The sequence below is a fragment of the Ustilago hordei genome (assembly GCF_900519145.1).
Source record: "Ustilago hordei strain Uho2 genome assembly, contig: UHO2_contig_04, whole genome shotgun sequence".
In the NCBI taxonomy this organism is placed as follows: Eukaryota; Fungi; Basidiomycota; class Ustilaginomycetes; order Ustilaginales; family Ustilaginaceae; genus Ustilago; species Ustilago hordei.
Genome location: NW_024545261.1, coordinates 403909 through 419982, shown reverse-complemented (window position 1 = coordinate 419982; position 16074 = coordinate 403909). Strand labels below are relative to the sequence as shown.

The following is a 16074-nucleotide window of genomic DNA, read 5'->3' as shown; positions in this document are numbered from 1 at the left end:
GATTGCGGAAAACCTTGGAGGATGTATTGCCGATTGTCTTTCTGAGATCTTCCTCCACTTTTAGAATTTTATCGGGCGAGTTAAATGTGGAACATGAAGATGACCGGAGATGCAAGTCCGCGGCAACGATCTGTCAATCAATTCCAATAGCAGTTCCATCCTCCCACCATTGCTTCGTCTGTCCTGCCCACACACGCCCCATAGACTTCCTCCTCTAACGCCACCAACCCACAACAATGTCCAACAACCCCTCTTCCTCCACAGATGAAAGCCGTTGGAAACGATGGGGCAAAACAGCATTCGACAAATCCATCGTCGTCTCCGACTGGGCATCGGGCTATGCCAACTCCGCATCCGCCAAGCTCGGTGGTGAACGGTTCTGGCCCAAGAGCAACGACTTCCCCGAAGAAATTGCTAAATGCGAGCGCATTCTCCGAGCTTTCACCGTCGAAGGTGTCGAAACAAAACCCTCTCCCACCCCGAAAGATGGCGAAGCCGAAGATGATAAAGTAGTGGCGAAGGAAAAGGGAAAGGAAAGCTTTATAAAGAAGAAGCGTAAAGTGCTGCGCAAGATCCCTCCTCAAGTCATTAAGCGAGCGAAAGGTATTGTGATATACACAGCGATGCGATCTGGTATTGCGCCCTTTGGCGGTGCTGGTGGAGCAGGACTGATGCTGGCGAGATTGCCGGATGGAAGTTGGAGTGCTCCTTCGACTATCAGTCCGAACAATCTTGCCGTTGGTCTTCTACTAGGGTTCGACATCTTTGATGTGATACTGGTGGTGAATACGGAGAGAGCTATGGAGACGTTCAAATCGCACAAGGTGACACTGGGAGCTGAAACAGCAGTTGCAGCAGGACCTTTCGGTACAGGTATCAGCGCTGAAATGGGTATTGATCGCTCCCCTGTTTTCTCCTACGTTCGTTCTAGAGGGTTGTACGGAGGAGTGGAAGCTATGGCACAAGCTTTCTTGCACCGATTCGACGAAAACGAACGCATATACTACTGGCCTGGGATCACGGCACGCGATATTTTGGAAGGAAAAGTGAGGAAACCTTCCCTCGTTGACCCTCTATACCGCGCACTGCGCGATGCCGAAACAGGTGTTGCGCAGGGTGACTCGCTCGAGCGAACCGTATACGAGAACATCCATGCCCCTCCCAACGTAGCAGTGCGTCAACTGCAGCTGGAAGAATCAGCAGAGCTACTTCAAGATGGCGAGAGGCTGAAACTTCCCCCTACGCCAGAGGAGTTGGAGGCCTTGGAAGAAGCTGGTATTCCCGACGACTTGGATCTGGCGCTGGAGAAGAAGGAAAAGGAAGAAGCAAAGAGGAGGGAAGAAGAGGAAAGAGCTGCGGTCAGGGCTTTGCCTCCACCACCCAGACACAAGAAGGTGGCGGGGTACTGGGAGAACAGAGGAACTACACCGGGTGGGAAGAGGAGAGTTGCTCCTTCGCCGCTGCACTTCCAGAGCGCAGAGCAGAAAACGGCGCCAGAGGACGAGGGAAAGATGGAGTCGATTGACCTTTACGATCCAGAGCCACCTAAGCCAGCGCTACCACTTCGTCGACTCCATGGTGTTGATTCCCTTGCCGACGAGCTCAATCGAAGTACCCTCGACCAAGTATCGAGAGAACAGGGAGTGGATCTCCCGGCATACGAAGCAGGAGAAGCTTCGATCCCATTGCATAGCGAAATCAAGACGCAAGCTGCTACGATCGATGCCTCTTCCGAGCCAGTCGCACTCATCGCCAGCTCTCCAACATCATCCGTAGCCCCTGTCTCCGCCGTTCCCACGGACCTAACCAACGACTCAGAATTGCTCTCCCGCTCATCCTCCCTCACTCGCCCGTCCCGCCCGCCTCGTCGAGCAGCAGCTACACGGTCCACTCCTGCCACTCCCACCACCGCTGCTACAGACATCATTTCTTCTGGCGCTTCGGCACCCAAACTTCGTCTCTTCTTCGACTGGGACGAAACAATTACCTCCTCCGACACACTTTCCCTCATCGCTCCTCCAGATTCCACCCAGCTACACGGTCCTAGCTTCGACCACTACACAGAAGCGTACATGTCTGATCTCTCCACCTACTTTTCATCTCACTCTGAGCCCGACTCTTGGTCTGCTCAGCTAGAGTTTTTGGCCGGGATTGACGAGGTCGAGGTTGCTTCCGTTGGGCGAGTGGAAGAAGGAGGACTGTTCAAGGATATGCCCAAAACCGAACTGCTGCAGCGCGCTGAAAAGGTACAGTTTAGGGATGGCTGGGACACATTCTACTCCTGGCTCGCTGAACAATCGAGAGAAGGAACTATTGGTGCAGCAGACGTAATCAGCGTTGGTTGGAGCGCAGACTTTATCCGTCAAGCAATCACCAACCCAGCAGATGGTAACGATGCCGGAATCAGCAAAGTTTACGCAAACGAAATAGACATGGACGAAGATGGAAAGGGAACAGGGAAGTTGACCAAATCTTTACCACTCAGTCTGCTGAATCTGGCTGGAGGAAGCAGAGGCGGGATTAGGACTGGAATTCACAAGCTTGAGATCATGCAAGCTCTCGCAAAGGAGGAAGAAGTAGTGAAGGTATACGTTGGAGATTCGACTACAGATCTACCCTGCTTAGTCAACGCGGATTTCGGGCTGGTGATGAAGAACAAGGATGGGTTTGAGGAGTCATCGATCGGCAAGACTATTGCAAGAGCCAAGCCGCCGATCAAAAAGCTTTACAAGGATCACACAGACTTCCTGCAAGCGGGGGAGAAAGAGGAAGGCGGAGTGCTTATTAGGGTCGAAGACTGGACACAGGCTTTAGATGTGATTCAGAAGATTCAAGAGCTGTCGTTCTCACAGGAACGCAATCGAAAGAGCATTGCAAGGTGAATCATATTGCTGTGTGACTTGTGTGCTAATGATGCAGACCGAGCTTTGAGAGAAGCGCTTTTCCTTTGCCTTTTTTCTCTGGTTGAGGCGAGGATTGGCTTTCATCTTCCTGTGGTTGCGCCTGCTGTGGCTGCGGTCGTGCTGGTGATACAGGACGACTCGGCAAAGCGGGTACATCCAGTCTGCCTTGACCGTTGCTCGCGGGCGGGATGGGTTTTGCTTTGGATGCAGCTGAAGGATGCGAATCATCGACCTTCTTTGGTTCGAGCTCACCAATGCGCTCTTTCGACAGGATGACTTTGAGCTTGCTTGGTGGCTGGTAAGGCGCTGCAGAAGAAGGTCGAGAGCTAGAGCCTCCTGCCTGTGTGCCCGAGCCCGCGGGCGGGGACGGAGGATCGAGCCTGATGATGCGTCTTCTCGATTGCGGGTCAGCAGAAGGTGATTCCGGCGCAGAATGCTGCTTGGGCTCCTCGTCGAGAGTCTGAACATACTGATAGAGCTCGTCTTCGATTGCGCTTGCGTCAGTGGATAGGCCATACACTGTACCTTTGGCGTCGTCAGGCAGTCGATAGTAAGCAGCCTTAATGGCAGCAGCGACTTGGACGAGCTTTGGTGTGGTCTCTGCTGCGTCGGACAGCAAGGCTATGAGGTACATCGATTGACCCTGACCATCAGACCTGAGCAGCCGAATAGCGTGCTGGACATACTCGTCGATAGAGCCCCATTTGGAGACGAGCATCTCGTTAGGCTCGAGACTGGCAATGCGATCCACGTTGGCAACGTCCGATGAATCGCTAGGGTTGCGTGGTAGACCTGGAGCTTCGCGATTTCGACTTGATTGCTGTAGTACAGCTGTGTTTGCTTGATGTCGCTGCTCCGCTTCTTGCCACGCTGAGCTGAATCCTTGCCTGCTCAAATCGGTCGGAATGCCCGTTGTGCAGATGTAGATATTACGTTCCCCTTTTGTTGCCAGCCTCTCATCATACTCCTGATCAAGCAGCGCACTGAGGGTCATCACAAGTGCGACTTCGAGGCCTTTCTTGTCTTGCACGTCTAAACGATCGAGGTTGTAGTCCATCAGCTGTAGGGTGCCGGGCTTACCCTTGGCTACTGGAGGTCGGTATTGTGCTGCTAACACGCTCGGGTCGGGCTTGCGGATGACTTCGCAAACATAGGCGGACTGTGTTGGCGAGCCTCTAGACGGTCCACCTTCACGTTTCCAAGAGAACTCTTCGGTGTATTGAGATGACGGGTCGCCAAAGTGGAAGAGCCAAGCTTGCTGGAACGTCTTGGTGCGCTTTTCAAGTTCGACTTCTGCATCGGGGTTGTAGAGTTGGATATCCTTCTTCTTAGTATTGCTGTGCGGCTGAGAGATAGAAGCAAGCAGGCAGTCGTTCATGAGACCATCTAGTAGGATAGTGCTGTACTGTGTATGATTTACGGCTCGCACCCGTGTGTAGCTAGGTGTTTGCTTAGAAAAGTCGTTCGATTCAAGGGCGAGAGCACGTTGTGCAGTTACATCCGGGATAGTGCCGGTGAAAGCCGTTGGTTTCGAGCTGCTGCTAGACGCCCCATTCGTGCCTTTCGAGGGTATTGGCGGTGCTGGACTGCTACCCTGGGCAGTAGGCGAAGGGTAGATGTCGACAATCCATGGTTCAGTCCTCCTTCGTACAAAGTGGAGGGTGAAGAGTGCGGCGTCGAGCGCCATCTTGTTAGCTACAGTTCGGTCGGACCTTCCGGTCTCTCGGGCCACAAGACTTCGTCGACAGCAGCTATGAGGTGTGGTTGAGAAGATAAGAGCGAGCCCAAGCTATGACGACTTGCCTTTTATGATGGGACCTTTCGCATGTGGGTACGCCAAGCCGAGAAGCCACACAATGGGAACAAGTCAGGGTCCAGCTGCAACAGACGCACAGCCTCGCCTGAGCGGGAGCGTTTTTTTTTTTGGTTTTTTTTTTTGGTTTTTTGTTTTTTTTTTTTGGTTTTTTGTTTTTTTTTTTTTTTTTTTTTTTTTTTTTTTATGTAATGCGCTGTTGTGTAGCAAGATCTCACAACTGTAGACCTTCGCAGCCTCCACTCACAGAAAAGTTGTATGAGCTCACCACCGTCCTGCTCCCAACACCTTTCAACAACCCTACCGCAACGAGGCCAACACGAACAAGATGCTCCCGTCAACAATACGGACAAGGCTCACGAATGTCGCACACCGCAGGTTCAACTCCACCAGCACCGCGACACCACCACCACCTCGACCTGGGCAAGCACCAAAAGGACAAGGCTTGGATCAGCCCAAGGCAATCTTCTGGGGGTGAGTCTCTTTGCTCGATGTCGAACGACAAAGTCTCTCACAGCTACTAACAACGACTGTCTTTACCTTGATGTGCGATAGCTGGGCAGCATTGGTCGTCGTCGCTGGCTTCGGTTACTTCGCGGTCAAGTCGAACAACACAGCCAAGAAGCGCGATTTTATGATCAAGCAGGGTCAGGAGCTGCAACGGCGGCAGAATGGATCTTTGGAGGATGGGTCGCCTGCTCCTTCTTCAACGCCAGTCCGTAAGTAGCACTTGATTATCTGCGAACGTACCGATCATCTACTCAGATGTTTTGACCGATTTCATTCCGTTCTTTCGCCATCGTTGCCTCACAGTTATGTCTTCAAGCAACCAGGAAAAGTACGCACAGTCGCCATTACAAAGCCTTACGGCTGCTTTCAATCGTCAGACAACACAGCGCTCGCGTGGTAGAGAGTCGAACAAGGATGACTCTGAACAGTGATCATGCACGCCGCTTCTCTCGCACAAAACCGCCCCTATGTACTTTACACGATTTCCCCCCCCCCCCCAAACTCTTCAGCGTCACCATAGGTTCCATGAGACTGAAAATGGAAGACTCGAATGATGCTTGGAGCGGCTCATGACGACCAAGACAGCAATTTGGCTGTGCCTGAAGCAAGTGAAGATGAATAGTCCGATGGATCCGCCCGATGTTTACGACGCTGCGAGTGCTTGGGCCGGAATTTCGCAGGAACCCTAACCGGCTAAGCGGCTTCTAACGTTTCCGACAACCGCGCGTGTCGCCTCCTTCCCCATCACACCCTCTTATACCTTTCTCTCTCCACCATCCCTGGCAGCATCAACCTCTTCCCAACCTGTTCGCTTATCGCACTATCGAATATGTCCTACCCTCAACCATACACCGGCTATACAGACGCCAAGTACCACAAACTCACTCTCCCTGCCGAGGGAGTCCTGCTTCTCTGCTTCAACCGACCTCCCGTCAACGCATGGAACGATCCTAAATGGAATGAGCTTGCCCTCATCCTTCGTCGAGTCCGTGATGATCCCAACGTATCCGCCATCGTAGTCGCTGGTGAAGGGCGATGCTTCACCGCTGGCCTCGATCTCAACGAGCAATCCCTAGGCTCTGTCACCTCTGACCTCCCCGACCCCGCCCGCAAAGCCATTGCCATGCGAGCCCACATCCGAGACTTCCAAGAAGCCATCTCTTGGTTCGAATACGTCGAGAAACCAGTCATCACCGCCGTACACGGTGTAGCTTTCGGTCTCGCCATCGACATTATGTCTGCTTGCGACATTCGTTACGCCACTAAAGATGCTCGGTTCAGCATCAAAGAGGTTGACGCAGGATTAGCTGCTGATATCGGTACCTTGCAGCGCTTCCCCAAGATCGTCGGAAATGATTCGCTGGCAAGAGAACTCTGCTATACTGCGAGGGAATTCGACGCAGCGGAGGCACGAGAGATTGGATTCTTGAGCAAAGTTGTGGATGGTGGTAGGGAAGAGGTCGTAGCTGAGGCCGTCAAGACTGCTAGTTTCATCGCTGGTAAGGCACCAGTTGCGGTGAGAGGGACAAAGATCTTCTTGCTGCACGGAAGGGATCACACTGTGGATGAGGGATTGAAGTACACTACGGCATTGAACTCGGCCTTGTTGCAGTCGGATGATATGCCAGTGGCTATGCTGGCTGTTATGCAGAAGAAGACTCCTAAATTCGCCAAGCTCTAGATCCTGACAGGGAGTAGTAGCAGTACTGTACGACACATGAATGCCAGTATTGATCTATTCCACATATTTGCTTGAGGTGTGTTGTATATCTTGCGAAAGGCTGGTATCGTATGCTGAGCAGCAACATGTTGTGTTGTGGCTTGGAAAGCTTCACGTGAAGCGAGCGGACCCTTTCGAAATTTCGAGCTCGATGCAATTCTTGCCTTTTGGTCACTTCTTCTCACCCCTGTCCATCCTTCTCTCCGACACGATCGACCACCACGATTCCTCACCGTCTTACTTTCGCCGCTGCTCAGCAGCTAGCACCACCACCATGGGCGACTCATCATACAAAGGCGTCTCAGCGTCCCAAGACTCTCGCTTTTCCAACAAAGAATCCACCCTTCTCCGCAAACTCACCTTCCCACCGCACTTCAACACCAAAGTCGACATGCGCAAAGTCGAACTGTCCGTCATCAAACCCTGGATTGCTCGCCGAGTCACCGAACTTCTCGGCTTTGAAGATGATGTCGTACTCGAGTATGCGAGTGGTATGCTGGAGGAAGAGAGGTTTCCGGATCCGCGAAAGGTGCAAATTCAGCTGATGGGGTTTTTGGAGGGTAAAACAGCAGAGTTTATGAGTGAGTTGTGGGAACTGTTGGTGAGCGCACAGGAGAGTCTAGGGGGCGTGCCGAAGAGGTTTGTGGAGGAGAAGAAGGAGGAGTTGAGGAAGAAGAGGGAGGAGGGGGAGAGAGTAGTGAGGGAGGCGAGGGAGAGGGCGGCGAGAGCGGCAGAGAGTGCGGGTGCAAGTGGTGAGGCGGTGGCGAGGGAGGGCAAGAGGAGATCGAGATGGGGTGCAGGAGCTCCAACAACTTCAGCGCCAGCAGGAGAGGTTGATCGACGTCCTCCGGCATATACAAGGGGGAGGGATAGGGAGCAACCACCTCTTCCTCGAGTCGACTATCGTCGCAGAGATGATCGAAGCACTCGGAACCGTCGAGATGACCGCAACAGTGGCAATTTCAGAAATCGAAACGGTAACAACACCGACCGAAGCCGTGATTCAGGCTGGGGCTCTCGAGCTCCTCAACAGGCAGACTCCTATCGTCCTTCTCGTCGATCCCCTTCTCCTCCACCTCGTCATCGTCGACGATCACCCTCCCCCGTGCCACCTCCTCGTCCATCACCACCTCCTCGCTCACCATCACGATCACGCTCTGTCACACCAGACTATCGCGCCGCTATCCGCGAGAATAAGCGTTCTGCACAACCCTCCAGATCTAAGCACCCAAAGCCGGAGGACCGAGAGGATGCTTCCAACCGGGACGCCCTCAAGGTCGAGACTTTACGGGAGAAGTTTCGCTCGCAGCCTGGTCCAAGATCCAAAACCGGGCGGGAAGAACCAGAGGAGGAGGAAGATGCGTATAAGAGGGGTGTCGAGCGGTCTGCTTTCCGAGACATGGTCTTCAGCGATAGCGAGTCGGAAGACAGGCTTGAAGCCGAACGAAGCAGACAGAAGATGTCAAGAAGTGATCTGAGTTCCGATGATGACGAGTTCGAACTGCCAAGCGACGCTGAGAAGGAGCACGAGAGGGACAGAGAACGAGAGCTACGGAACAAATTGCTGCGTGCTAAGTCCAGCAGGAGCTCGAAGAAGGCTTGATCACAACACAACGACAAGCTTTGTCAATCGTCACTTTCCTATGATCTGTGTGTCTCGGGCGTGGTATATCGAATGCTATGTGCGATGCAAGGTATATATCCAGTGATTGATCTGTGGTGCGTTTGGGTCTGACGACTTCACCGGGACCGGTATCTTTGATGTTTCTGTCCATGGCCATACTTGCTCTTCAGTAACGTGGTTACTGCCTGGGATGACGTCTTCCCACCGGTCAGAACTATAGCTATGACACAACCAAACACCACCCTTCTCCACAATCGAAGCTAGGTTGACTCCTAGAATCTGCGTTGTCGCCACTCTCCTCTCCTTTCTCCCTTGAGTAAGCTCCATCAAGCTTGAGTGATGCTTTCCCTTGTGTATTGATTCCAGCGGTATATCTTCACCAGTAGATATTGAATCGGACGTACTCTTATCCAACACAACATCGAACTTTCTCCCCTTGCCTCCTAGCTCTCTATTCACCTCAGCATAGTCGAGCAGGTCAAGCACGTGATATACCATGAGTGTCTCCTCTCCTGCATCTTCCCCGACCTGTTTGAGCCATACTGCCTCTGCATGTCGTTGAAACCCAATACTTTTCTCTGAGAAATCAACGTTCACAACCTGCTTTGCTCGCTCTTTCCAATTTTCTGGCGCATTCTGTCTATAGTATTGTATGAGTTCGAGGGAGAGGCGGGAGGTTCCAACACCAATGTGTAATATGCGAGTCGGAGATGAGCGAAGCAGGAGAGATTGAGGCAGAAGTGAGATGAGGGATGTTGAGGATGAAAGCCATTCGAATCCAGATGCTTCGCGAGGGTCGGTGGTGAAGCGATTCTGCCAATACGATGCTTCGTGGTAAGGTAAGCCCCCTGCGCCCGGTCTCGTCGCTCGACTACCGCTCATAAGCGCGGCTAACCTGATTGAGGCAAAGACGAAAGGTGGTGAGTAAAGGACAGAGGACAGAGGGAAGAGAAGGGCGCCAGGTTGGTAGGAAAAAGTCGAATAGCAAGAAACAAAAGTGTTGGTTTGGAAGAACCTAAAATCCAAGGGTCCAAGAGGATTTTCCGTGGCAAGTACACAAGCTTATGTTTTATTCACCCAACAACTCAATCAGGACGATCGTTGAGGATGCGATTCGTCCAAGGCTGCCAGAGGTTAGGGCAGCTTGGCGTGCAAAGACGGCCGAAGTCATAGAAACTTTCGTTCCCGAGCTCGTCAAGCCCTGCAATGATGTGGCGAAAGGCATGTTTTGGAAAGCACAAGTTTGATTGCGTTCGACGGCTACTGCCGCTGCATGATCTGCTCGTAAAGCAGCGCGTACACGGCTCACAAAAGAGAACTCTCTCGAGGAGCTCAAGCGCATTTGTGCGGAGACACCAGCTTCTAGAGTCGGAGCGCTTTTTGCGAAGCTTTGTCTGCTTTCGCCAAATCGCAAGTCGGCAAGCCTAACTGGTACTTTGAGGCATACGACTTTGTTCACAAGCGTGCTAAGCATAGTTTACAGACTCGTTCACAAGTACAAATACAAATTTTTTCCTCGATCAGTCTAGCTAGTGTTATTGTCCTTGTCTCCCTCACCACCACCACTGTTACTCGAAACATGGTTGGTCAAGAACGTCTCAAATCAACACCTCCCGCACCGGCATCACCACTGCCCCCTAGTGATGAAAAGTCATATTGGCTGAGGTCTATCCCGCCGCTACCTGCGCCGAACAAGTCATTATCATCTCCAAATCCAGTATTGCCCCCGAGGCTGCCAAGGTTGTAGTTGCCTAGTGAAGAGAAGTCCTGTGCGCCTGTATTCGTGTCGCCCGTGGCGGAGGAGGTGGTGTTGTTAGCGGATGAAAAGTCCATGCCCATCATCTTTTCCAGTTCTGAAAAGTCTGTTGCTGGTACCAGGGGGTTCGATGTATCTGTGGAGGACGAGGCGGTGTTGAGTGAGGGTATACCGAGGGAGGAGAGATCAGCGAAGTTGCCGAGGGATGAGAGGTTGATGCCAAATGCTGAGAGGTCCAATCCTTGGATGCCGCCTGCAGCAGCAGTATCGGTAGAGGTAGATGGCGTTGGGTCCTGAGTTGTTGTTGTTGTTGTTGTTGTTGCTGCTGCTGCGTCTGTTGCTATGGAGGCTGGCACGGAGGTGCTATTGGTGTCGGAGGGAAGTGGCTTAGCAGCGTTGGCAAGAGCAGGTGATTCTGTGAGATCGATCGCCTTCGAACTACCTTCTGCTGCACCAGCCTTGGGTGCAAAGGCAAGTGGCACATCGTCTTCATCGTCATCTCCATCACTATCGATAACAATGGCATCGTTTGCCGCTTTGCCAGGGTCTTTCTTCTTCGCCTCGTTAGAACCGGGCTTCATTTCCGCACCTTCACTCTTCGCAGGTGGTAATGGCGGAGTCGTCAATCCAGAAAACGAGTCATCTGCTCCTGAATCCTTCTTCCCATCTCCTGTCTCGGTCAGGTCTTCCTTCTTACTCTCTTCTGCAGGTTGAGCCTTGGCCTTCTCCTCATCCTTCTTCTTCTTTCGTTCCTCTTCCACCTTAGCCTTCTTCTTTGCTTCTGCCTCTGCTTGCTGCTGCTTCTTCAATGCCTCTGCCGCTGCTTCTGCTGCTCTCTTGGACTCTTCTGCTTCTCTCTGAGTCGCTGCTTCTAGCTCGATCTCTAGTGCTGCTTGTGCATGCAGCAAGTAGTCGCGCAGACCATGTACCAGTGAGAGGTAACGTGTACATTCGCCGGTGAGCTGATCCAAGCCGGATGATACAGCACTGACGTCTGCTGCTGCAGTGCTTGATGATGGAGGGATAGACGACTGTAGCCGCGCAAGCTGGGTTTTGGCTCGAAGGGTGGAGGCGGTTTGAAGAACGATTGATTTGAGTGCGTCTTGGATCTCGCGTGCTCGTTGGGCTGCTGGAGCACCGGTCTGTGATGAGGGGCTGGCTACGGCGCCTGGTAGAGCAGGAGCTGACATCGCGCCTAGAGGCCGAAGCGGTGGCAATGTGTGATGGTGAGAATGGCCACTGAGATCGAGAGGAAGGAGAATGGAAGGGTGGAAGTCAAAGTGTTGGTTGAAGTTGCAGTTCCGATTTCCGCGTTTTAGAGCTGTGGAGGCGAAATGCAGCTTGTACCAACCAACAGAGCGCGTTCTTCCAACGCTATCTTGGTGCTCCTCCTTCAAAACACTCACCATCTCCACGAATCAACACCACCATGGCAGGCTGGTATCTGTAAGTATGAGGGTAGCAAAGACTCTTGATCATGGCCCCAAAGCTGGTTGTCGTGCTTTCTCTGGCTGACCTGGTCCCTCATCGTCCCACTCAATAAATGCTATAGCATCCCCTCAGTCCTCATACCGCTCATCATTGTCGGTGCTGTCGCATCACGCTTTTTTGGCGCTGGCAAGAAGGGAGGATACACTGGCAAGTATGACCCAAAGACTGGTCTCGGACGCGGTGCCCCCGGGTTCCGTAAGTATCTCACTCCAACGTCGCTCGTGCACGATTTCCTCAGCCGTGAACACATACTAAACCGAACTTGTTTGTTTTCGTGCTTGGACTGAACAGAGACTGGAGTGAAGCGCATGGCAGTGACACCCGAGATTGCGGCAAGGATGCGAGCAGGAGAGCAAGTTTCGCAAGAAGAGATTGAAGAGGCGCTCGCTAGGGCACAGTCGCAAAACGCAGGCAGTTCGACAGCTATTCGGAATCCTAATGTCGACCAAGATTGGCTGCCTCAAGGCGGCAGGAGCCCAGCTGGCAATAAGAGCAACAAGAGGCGCTGAACTCGTGAACAAATACAAGCATGAAGCGCTCTCATCTCACATCTCCAACATCACTGTAATCTAGACTGGCCTACAATAGCAATACGCAGGCACTTGAAGGCTTGAAAGAAGGTATCATTGAATGCAATCGACTGCGTTCATTAGTGTCTTGGCTTGTCCAGATCCTCAGGGCCAAAGCTCATTGGCAGCAGATACTCCAGAGTGACGACCTCAACATTGGGCTCGTTCAGCTCCTTTCCGCCTTCATCCTTCACTGTGCCTTGAACAGCCTGCTGTGCATTTGCCTTGTTCCAGTTGCACCCTACCATGAGCACACGAGCCTGCAAGCTGCAGTGTTCTCGAATGACCTGTCGACAGATGCCGCATGGACTGCAACTGCCCTCGAGATCGCTTGCTACCGCTACAGCAATAATGTCGCCTCGCTCAATCTTGCGTGCTGTATTCTGTTCTTGAACGTCGAGAGTATTGGATCGGATGAGAGCTTTGGCGAGAGCGGTGCGTTCAGCACAGACAGTGCCGCCGTAGGATGCGTTCTCGTAGTTGGCGCCGAGGATGATCTCGCCCCATTTGGTGAAGAGGGCCGCGCCAACGCGGAACTTGCTATCAGAGAAGAAGCGGGATGATGAGACGATGCGGCCTTGTTATTAGCATTAGTGGTGCGGTACCCAAGGATTGAGGGTTTGGTGCTTACCTGTACGGAGAGTATGAGAGCTTGCGTGCTTCTTGCGCAGCGTGGAGCAGGTCGTGCTTCTTGTTTGCGATAAGCTGCAGGTCTTTAGAGTCCATCTTTGTACTTGTTGAGCGAGTTGGGATGACTGCGGTATGACGATACGAGGAAGACGAGGAGTGGTTGATGAACTTGTCGATTTGGAAAGGGTGCAATTCAAGGTCATAAGACATCGTCCGTGCGCTTGGCTGGCTATCACTTTCGGCATCTTCCGAGCATCCGCTTTGCTGCGTATCTTCAGAATGCGAAACCAACACCTTTGAACGGAAAACGCGATTTCAGATTCAGTTGAAGATGCGTCGGCATCTCAAGCAAGATGCACATGTTACGGCCGAGACATTGAGACACGGGAGGCTCACGTAAGCGAGAAGTACAATGAGGTACGTAATTGTTGTCATGGTGACAGCACAGTGGCACCCGGTATCATAGCAACACAGGAGTACAAATGAAGAGACACATCCTGCCTCGGATAGGACCAGAGCAGTGAATGGAGTATATATATGTGTTTGTCATTCAGTCTCACACTATGAAAACTATGCATTACATAGAACATACAGCTGTGGTAAAGGGAGTCTGATCGTGACCCCGATAACGCCGTATATTAATTGTTATCTTCAATTGATTCCATTGCTCGGCTTGCCCGATGACTTTCGGACGGAGCAGAAGCGAAAAGAGCGAGGCGTGGGGAAATGAGTTGAAGATACGTCGGTATTTCCAAGGGTCGACATGTTAGATTGGAGCATTAAGGGCCGGGAGGCCGGAGCGATGCCAAGTGTAAACAGAGATGAGGTGGATGCGAAGCTCGTGGGAGCATATGCAGCCTACGCACGAGGTTTGACACCGGGGCATGCAGGAGGTATGTCAGTATGACAATAACTCGGAGGGCGAGCATGATCAGCTGTTAAGGTATATAACTCATGTTCTCTAGCTTCTCTCGGTTGAAGATTACGATCCAGTGACGACGCTAAGAGGTGACGCAAAGACGACGAGATCGGGGATCGGGTACAACCAAGTCCCGCTCGTTGTCAGGCTGGGTCATTAACTATAGAGACTCCCGCATTCGGCATGTGCCACACTTTTGTATATATATCGAGCAGGGAGCGCTAGGCTCTCGCCATGTTCACTTAGTCAATTGAGTATACATGTTTCTGTCTAAACCAGCAGTGGCATCGTACTTAGACTCTCCCCGATCGCCAGTATCGGGACTCAAACTTCCACAGGTTCTTGCCACATTCACTTAGTCAATTGAGTATATATGTTTCTGTCGTAAAGCAGCAGTGACATCGTACTTAGTCTCTCCCTGATCGCCAGTATCGGGACCCAAATATCTTCACTTTTCAACAATTAGGTGTGGGAGGCCTGTGCAACCGAAGCAACGTTGTCGATTTCAGCTTTGCAACACCTTCGTTTGGCTCCCACTTACACGGAGCGTTTGTCTAGCTCCTCCCTGGTCTCTGTTAGAGGCTCTGAAGCACGAATCCGAGGCGGCTGCCCAACTTTCCCACACCTGAAATGATGGAGGGTTTGGTGAACGGCTTGGCGACTAAAACGTGCCGAGGAGACAACGAGGTCGCAAATTGGTCTTGCACTCGCCACAAAGTGTTTGAGGATGTGTGGGTATATAACCATGTTTGCTCTGGCCCACAAATAGGGTGCGTCGGCATCCCAGGCAGCATACAGAGCTCACAGCACATTCCTTTCCTTCCCATCCAGCCTCTTCCATTCCTTTTGCAATCATGCGGAATCCACTATCCTTACACTCGGGTTTGGGTTCTCTCCTCTTCCTCAGCCTTGTTCCTGTTGCACTATCACTACCTACCGGTCCCAATTATGGATGGTCACCCTACGGCTTCCAGAGCCGAACCCCCAACCAGTGGCCACCGTCTAGCCTCCAGAGTGTCGTAACTCAACAAGGTCCGAATGTCCCTCAACATGGGTTGCCTCAACAGCATTTGTCGTCCTTCGGGAACGCCCCACAACTCGCGCAAAATCCTCCAGGATTCAGTTCAACATCTCGCATTCTTCCTGACAACGAATGGGGCCGTTTTGCCTTGGATTCTGCATTGCAAGGCCCTCCTCGAAGAGAATCGCTAATCCCTCCACCTCTTCCACCATCTCATGCCGGTTGGTACCCTTCATCTTCCGAAGCGCGTGGATTCCTCGAACCCGGACCGAGCTACAACCACGCGGTTGAGCTCAGACAAAATGCAGGAGCTTTACAGAGACAGGATGAACCTGATGTTCCACCCCACGGTAGTGCAGCAACTGCAATGCACAACCGAGTCTCCAAGAAGCGAGCTTCGAGCTCGCTCAAAATCTACACAACCCCTGACGAAGTCAATGAGTACGCCAAGATTATGCAAAAAAAAGTGCAGGAACCCAAATCTCTCAATAGCTTCCATTACAGTGCCTCTCCGTTGAAATATGTGGCGCCCATAGGAAAAGATGTGGCGCCCATAAAACAACAACGCCGCCCCACTCAATTTCGGGAGGTCAAGAACCCTACAATATTCAACGATATCAACACAAAAATATTCGGCGGAAAACTAGAGAAAGTTGATGTTTCAGAATTGGATCCTCGTATTTGGACGGACGAGAAGAGGGCAGTCCATCAGCCTAGCCGCGTACTCCCTTACGTTACCCTTAAGTCGCAAGGATTGGAGGGAGGAGCAGATGGTATTGATAAGGTCCGGATGACCGTTCACAGGTTGAGGTTGCAAAGAAAGAAGGCAACGGGAAACAAACTGTCTGGTAAGACGCTCTACAACTTCTGGGGCTTTCTTGAACATGAACAGTTAGACCTTCGAAAGACCGTCGTGCACTACGGCATGGGCTATGTAAAACCCACACACTTTGAAGCAGTGGACAAGCACATAGAGGCGATAACCCAGGAAGCCGTAGCTGCTGCGCACGTTCACTAGGAGTGCAACAGCAGATATCTCGGGAATGCTCGAGCAGTATCCTTCCGATCCAAACTTTCATATGCTCGTTCAACGGTCGTTTGGGCCGGACTATCTCTTT

General features: G+C 52.1%; 10 protein-coding genes across 10 annotated transcripts; 6 read left to right on the top strand and 4 right to left on the bottom strand.

Moving 5' to 3' along the window:
• Positions 1-236: 236 nt before the first annotated feature.
• UHO2_02479 (uncharacterized protein) lies at positions 237-2882 on the top strand (the record flags this gene model as incomplete). The annotated part of the gene is made up of 1 exon (XM_041555267.1): positions 237-2882. The coding sequence occupies one exon, from the start codon at positions 237-239 to the stop codon at positions 2880-2882; it is 2646 nt and encodes an 881-aa protein (XP_041411201.1).
• A 25-nt stretch (positions 2883-2907) lies between these two features.
• On the bottom strand, positions 2908-4590 carry UHO2_02478 (uncharacterized protein; the record flags this gene model as incomplete). Its single annotated transcript, XM_041555266.1, has 1 exon — positions 2908-4590. The coding sequence occupies one exon, from the start codon at positions 4588-4590 to the stop codon at positions 2908-2910; it is 1683 nt and encodes a 560-aa protein (XP_041411200.1).
• A 454-nt stretch (positions 4591-5044) lies between these two features.
• UHO2_02477 (uncharacterized protein) lies at positions 5045-5657 on the top strand (the record flags this gene model as incomplete). Its single annotated transcript, XM_041555265.1, has 3 exons — positions 5045-5190; positions 5272-5435; positions 5530-5657. 3 exons carry the CDS (start codon positions 5045-5047, stop codon positions 5655-5657), a joined length of 438 nt encoding a protein of 145 aa, XP_041411199.1.
• A 398-nt stretch (positions 5658-6055) lies between these two features.
• On the top strand, positions 6056-6907 carry UHO2_02476 (uncharacterized protein; the record flags this gene model as incomplete). Its single annotated transcript, XM_041555264.1, has 1 exon — positions 6056-6907. The coding sequence occupies one exon, from the start codon at positions 6056-6058 to the stop codon at positions 6905-6907; it is 852 nt and encodes a 283-aa protein (XP_041411198.1).
• A 313-nt stretch (positions 6908-7220) lies between these two features.
• On the top strand, positions 7221-8549 carry UHO2_02475 (uncharacterized protein; the record flags this gene model as incomplete). The annotated part of the gene is made up of 1 exon (XM_041555263.1): positions 7221-8549. One exon carries the CDS (start codon positions 7221-7223, stop codon positions 8547-8549), a length of 1329 nt encoding a protein of 442 aa, XP_041411197.1.
• A 75-nt stretch (positions 8550-8624) lies between these two features.
• On the bottom strand, positions 8625-9452 carry UHO2_02474 (uncharacterized protein; the record flags this gene model as incomplete). Its single annotated transcript, XM_041555262.1, has 1 exon — positions 8625-9452. The coding sequence occupies one exon, from the start codon at positions 9450-9452 to the stop codon at positions 8625-8627; it is 828 nt and encodes a 275-aa protein (XP_041411196.1).
• A 705-nt stretch (positions 9453-10157) lies between these two features.
• UHO2_02473 (uncharacterized protein) lies at positions 10158-11516 on the bottom strand (the record flags this gene model as incomplete). The annotated part of the gene is made up of 1 exon (XM_041555261.1): positions 10158-11516. The coding sequence occupies one exon, from the start codon at positions 11514-11516 to the stop codon at positions 10158-10160; it is 1359 nt and encodes a 452-aa protein (XP_041411195.1).
• A 239-nt stretch (positions 11517-11755) lies between these two features.
• Positions 11756-12326, top strand: UHO2_02472 (uncharacterized protein; the record flags this gene model as incomplete). Its single annotated transcript, XM_041555260.1, has 3 exons — positions 11756-11772; positions 11879-12012; positions 12109-12326. 3 exons carry the CDS (start codon positions 11756-11758, stop codon positions 12324-12326), a joined length of 369 nt encoding a protein of 122 aa, XP_041411194.1.
• Positions 12327-12466: 140 nt separating this feature from the next.
• On the bottom strand, positions 12467-13112 carry UHO2_02471 (uncharacterized protein; the record flags this gene model as incomplete). The annotated part of the gene is made up of 2 exons (XM_041555259.1): positions 12467-12926; positions 13018-13112. 2 exons carry the CDS (start codon positions 13110-13112, stop codon positions 12467-12469), a joined length of 555 nt encoding a protein of 184 aa, XP_041411193.1.
• A 1677-nt stretch (positions 13113-14789) lies between these two features.
• Positions 14790-15974, top strand: UHO2_02470 (uncharacterized protein; the record flags this gene model as incomplete). The annotated part of the gene is made up of 1 exon (XM_041555258.1): positions 14790-15974. One exon carries the CDS (start codon positions 14790-14792, stop codon positions 15972-15974), a length of 1185 nt encoding a protein of 394 aa, XP_041411192.1.
• Positions 15975-16074: the final 100 nt, after the last annotated feature.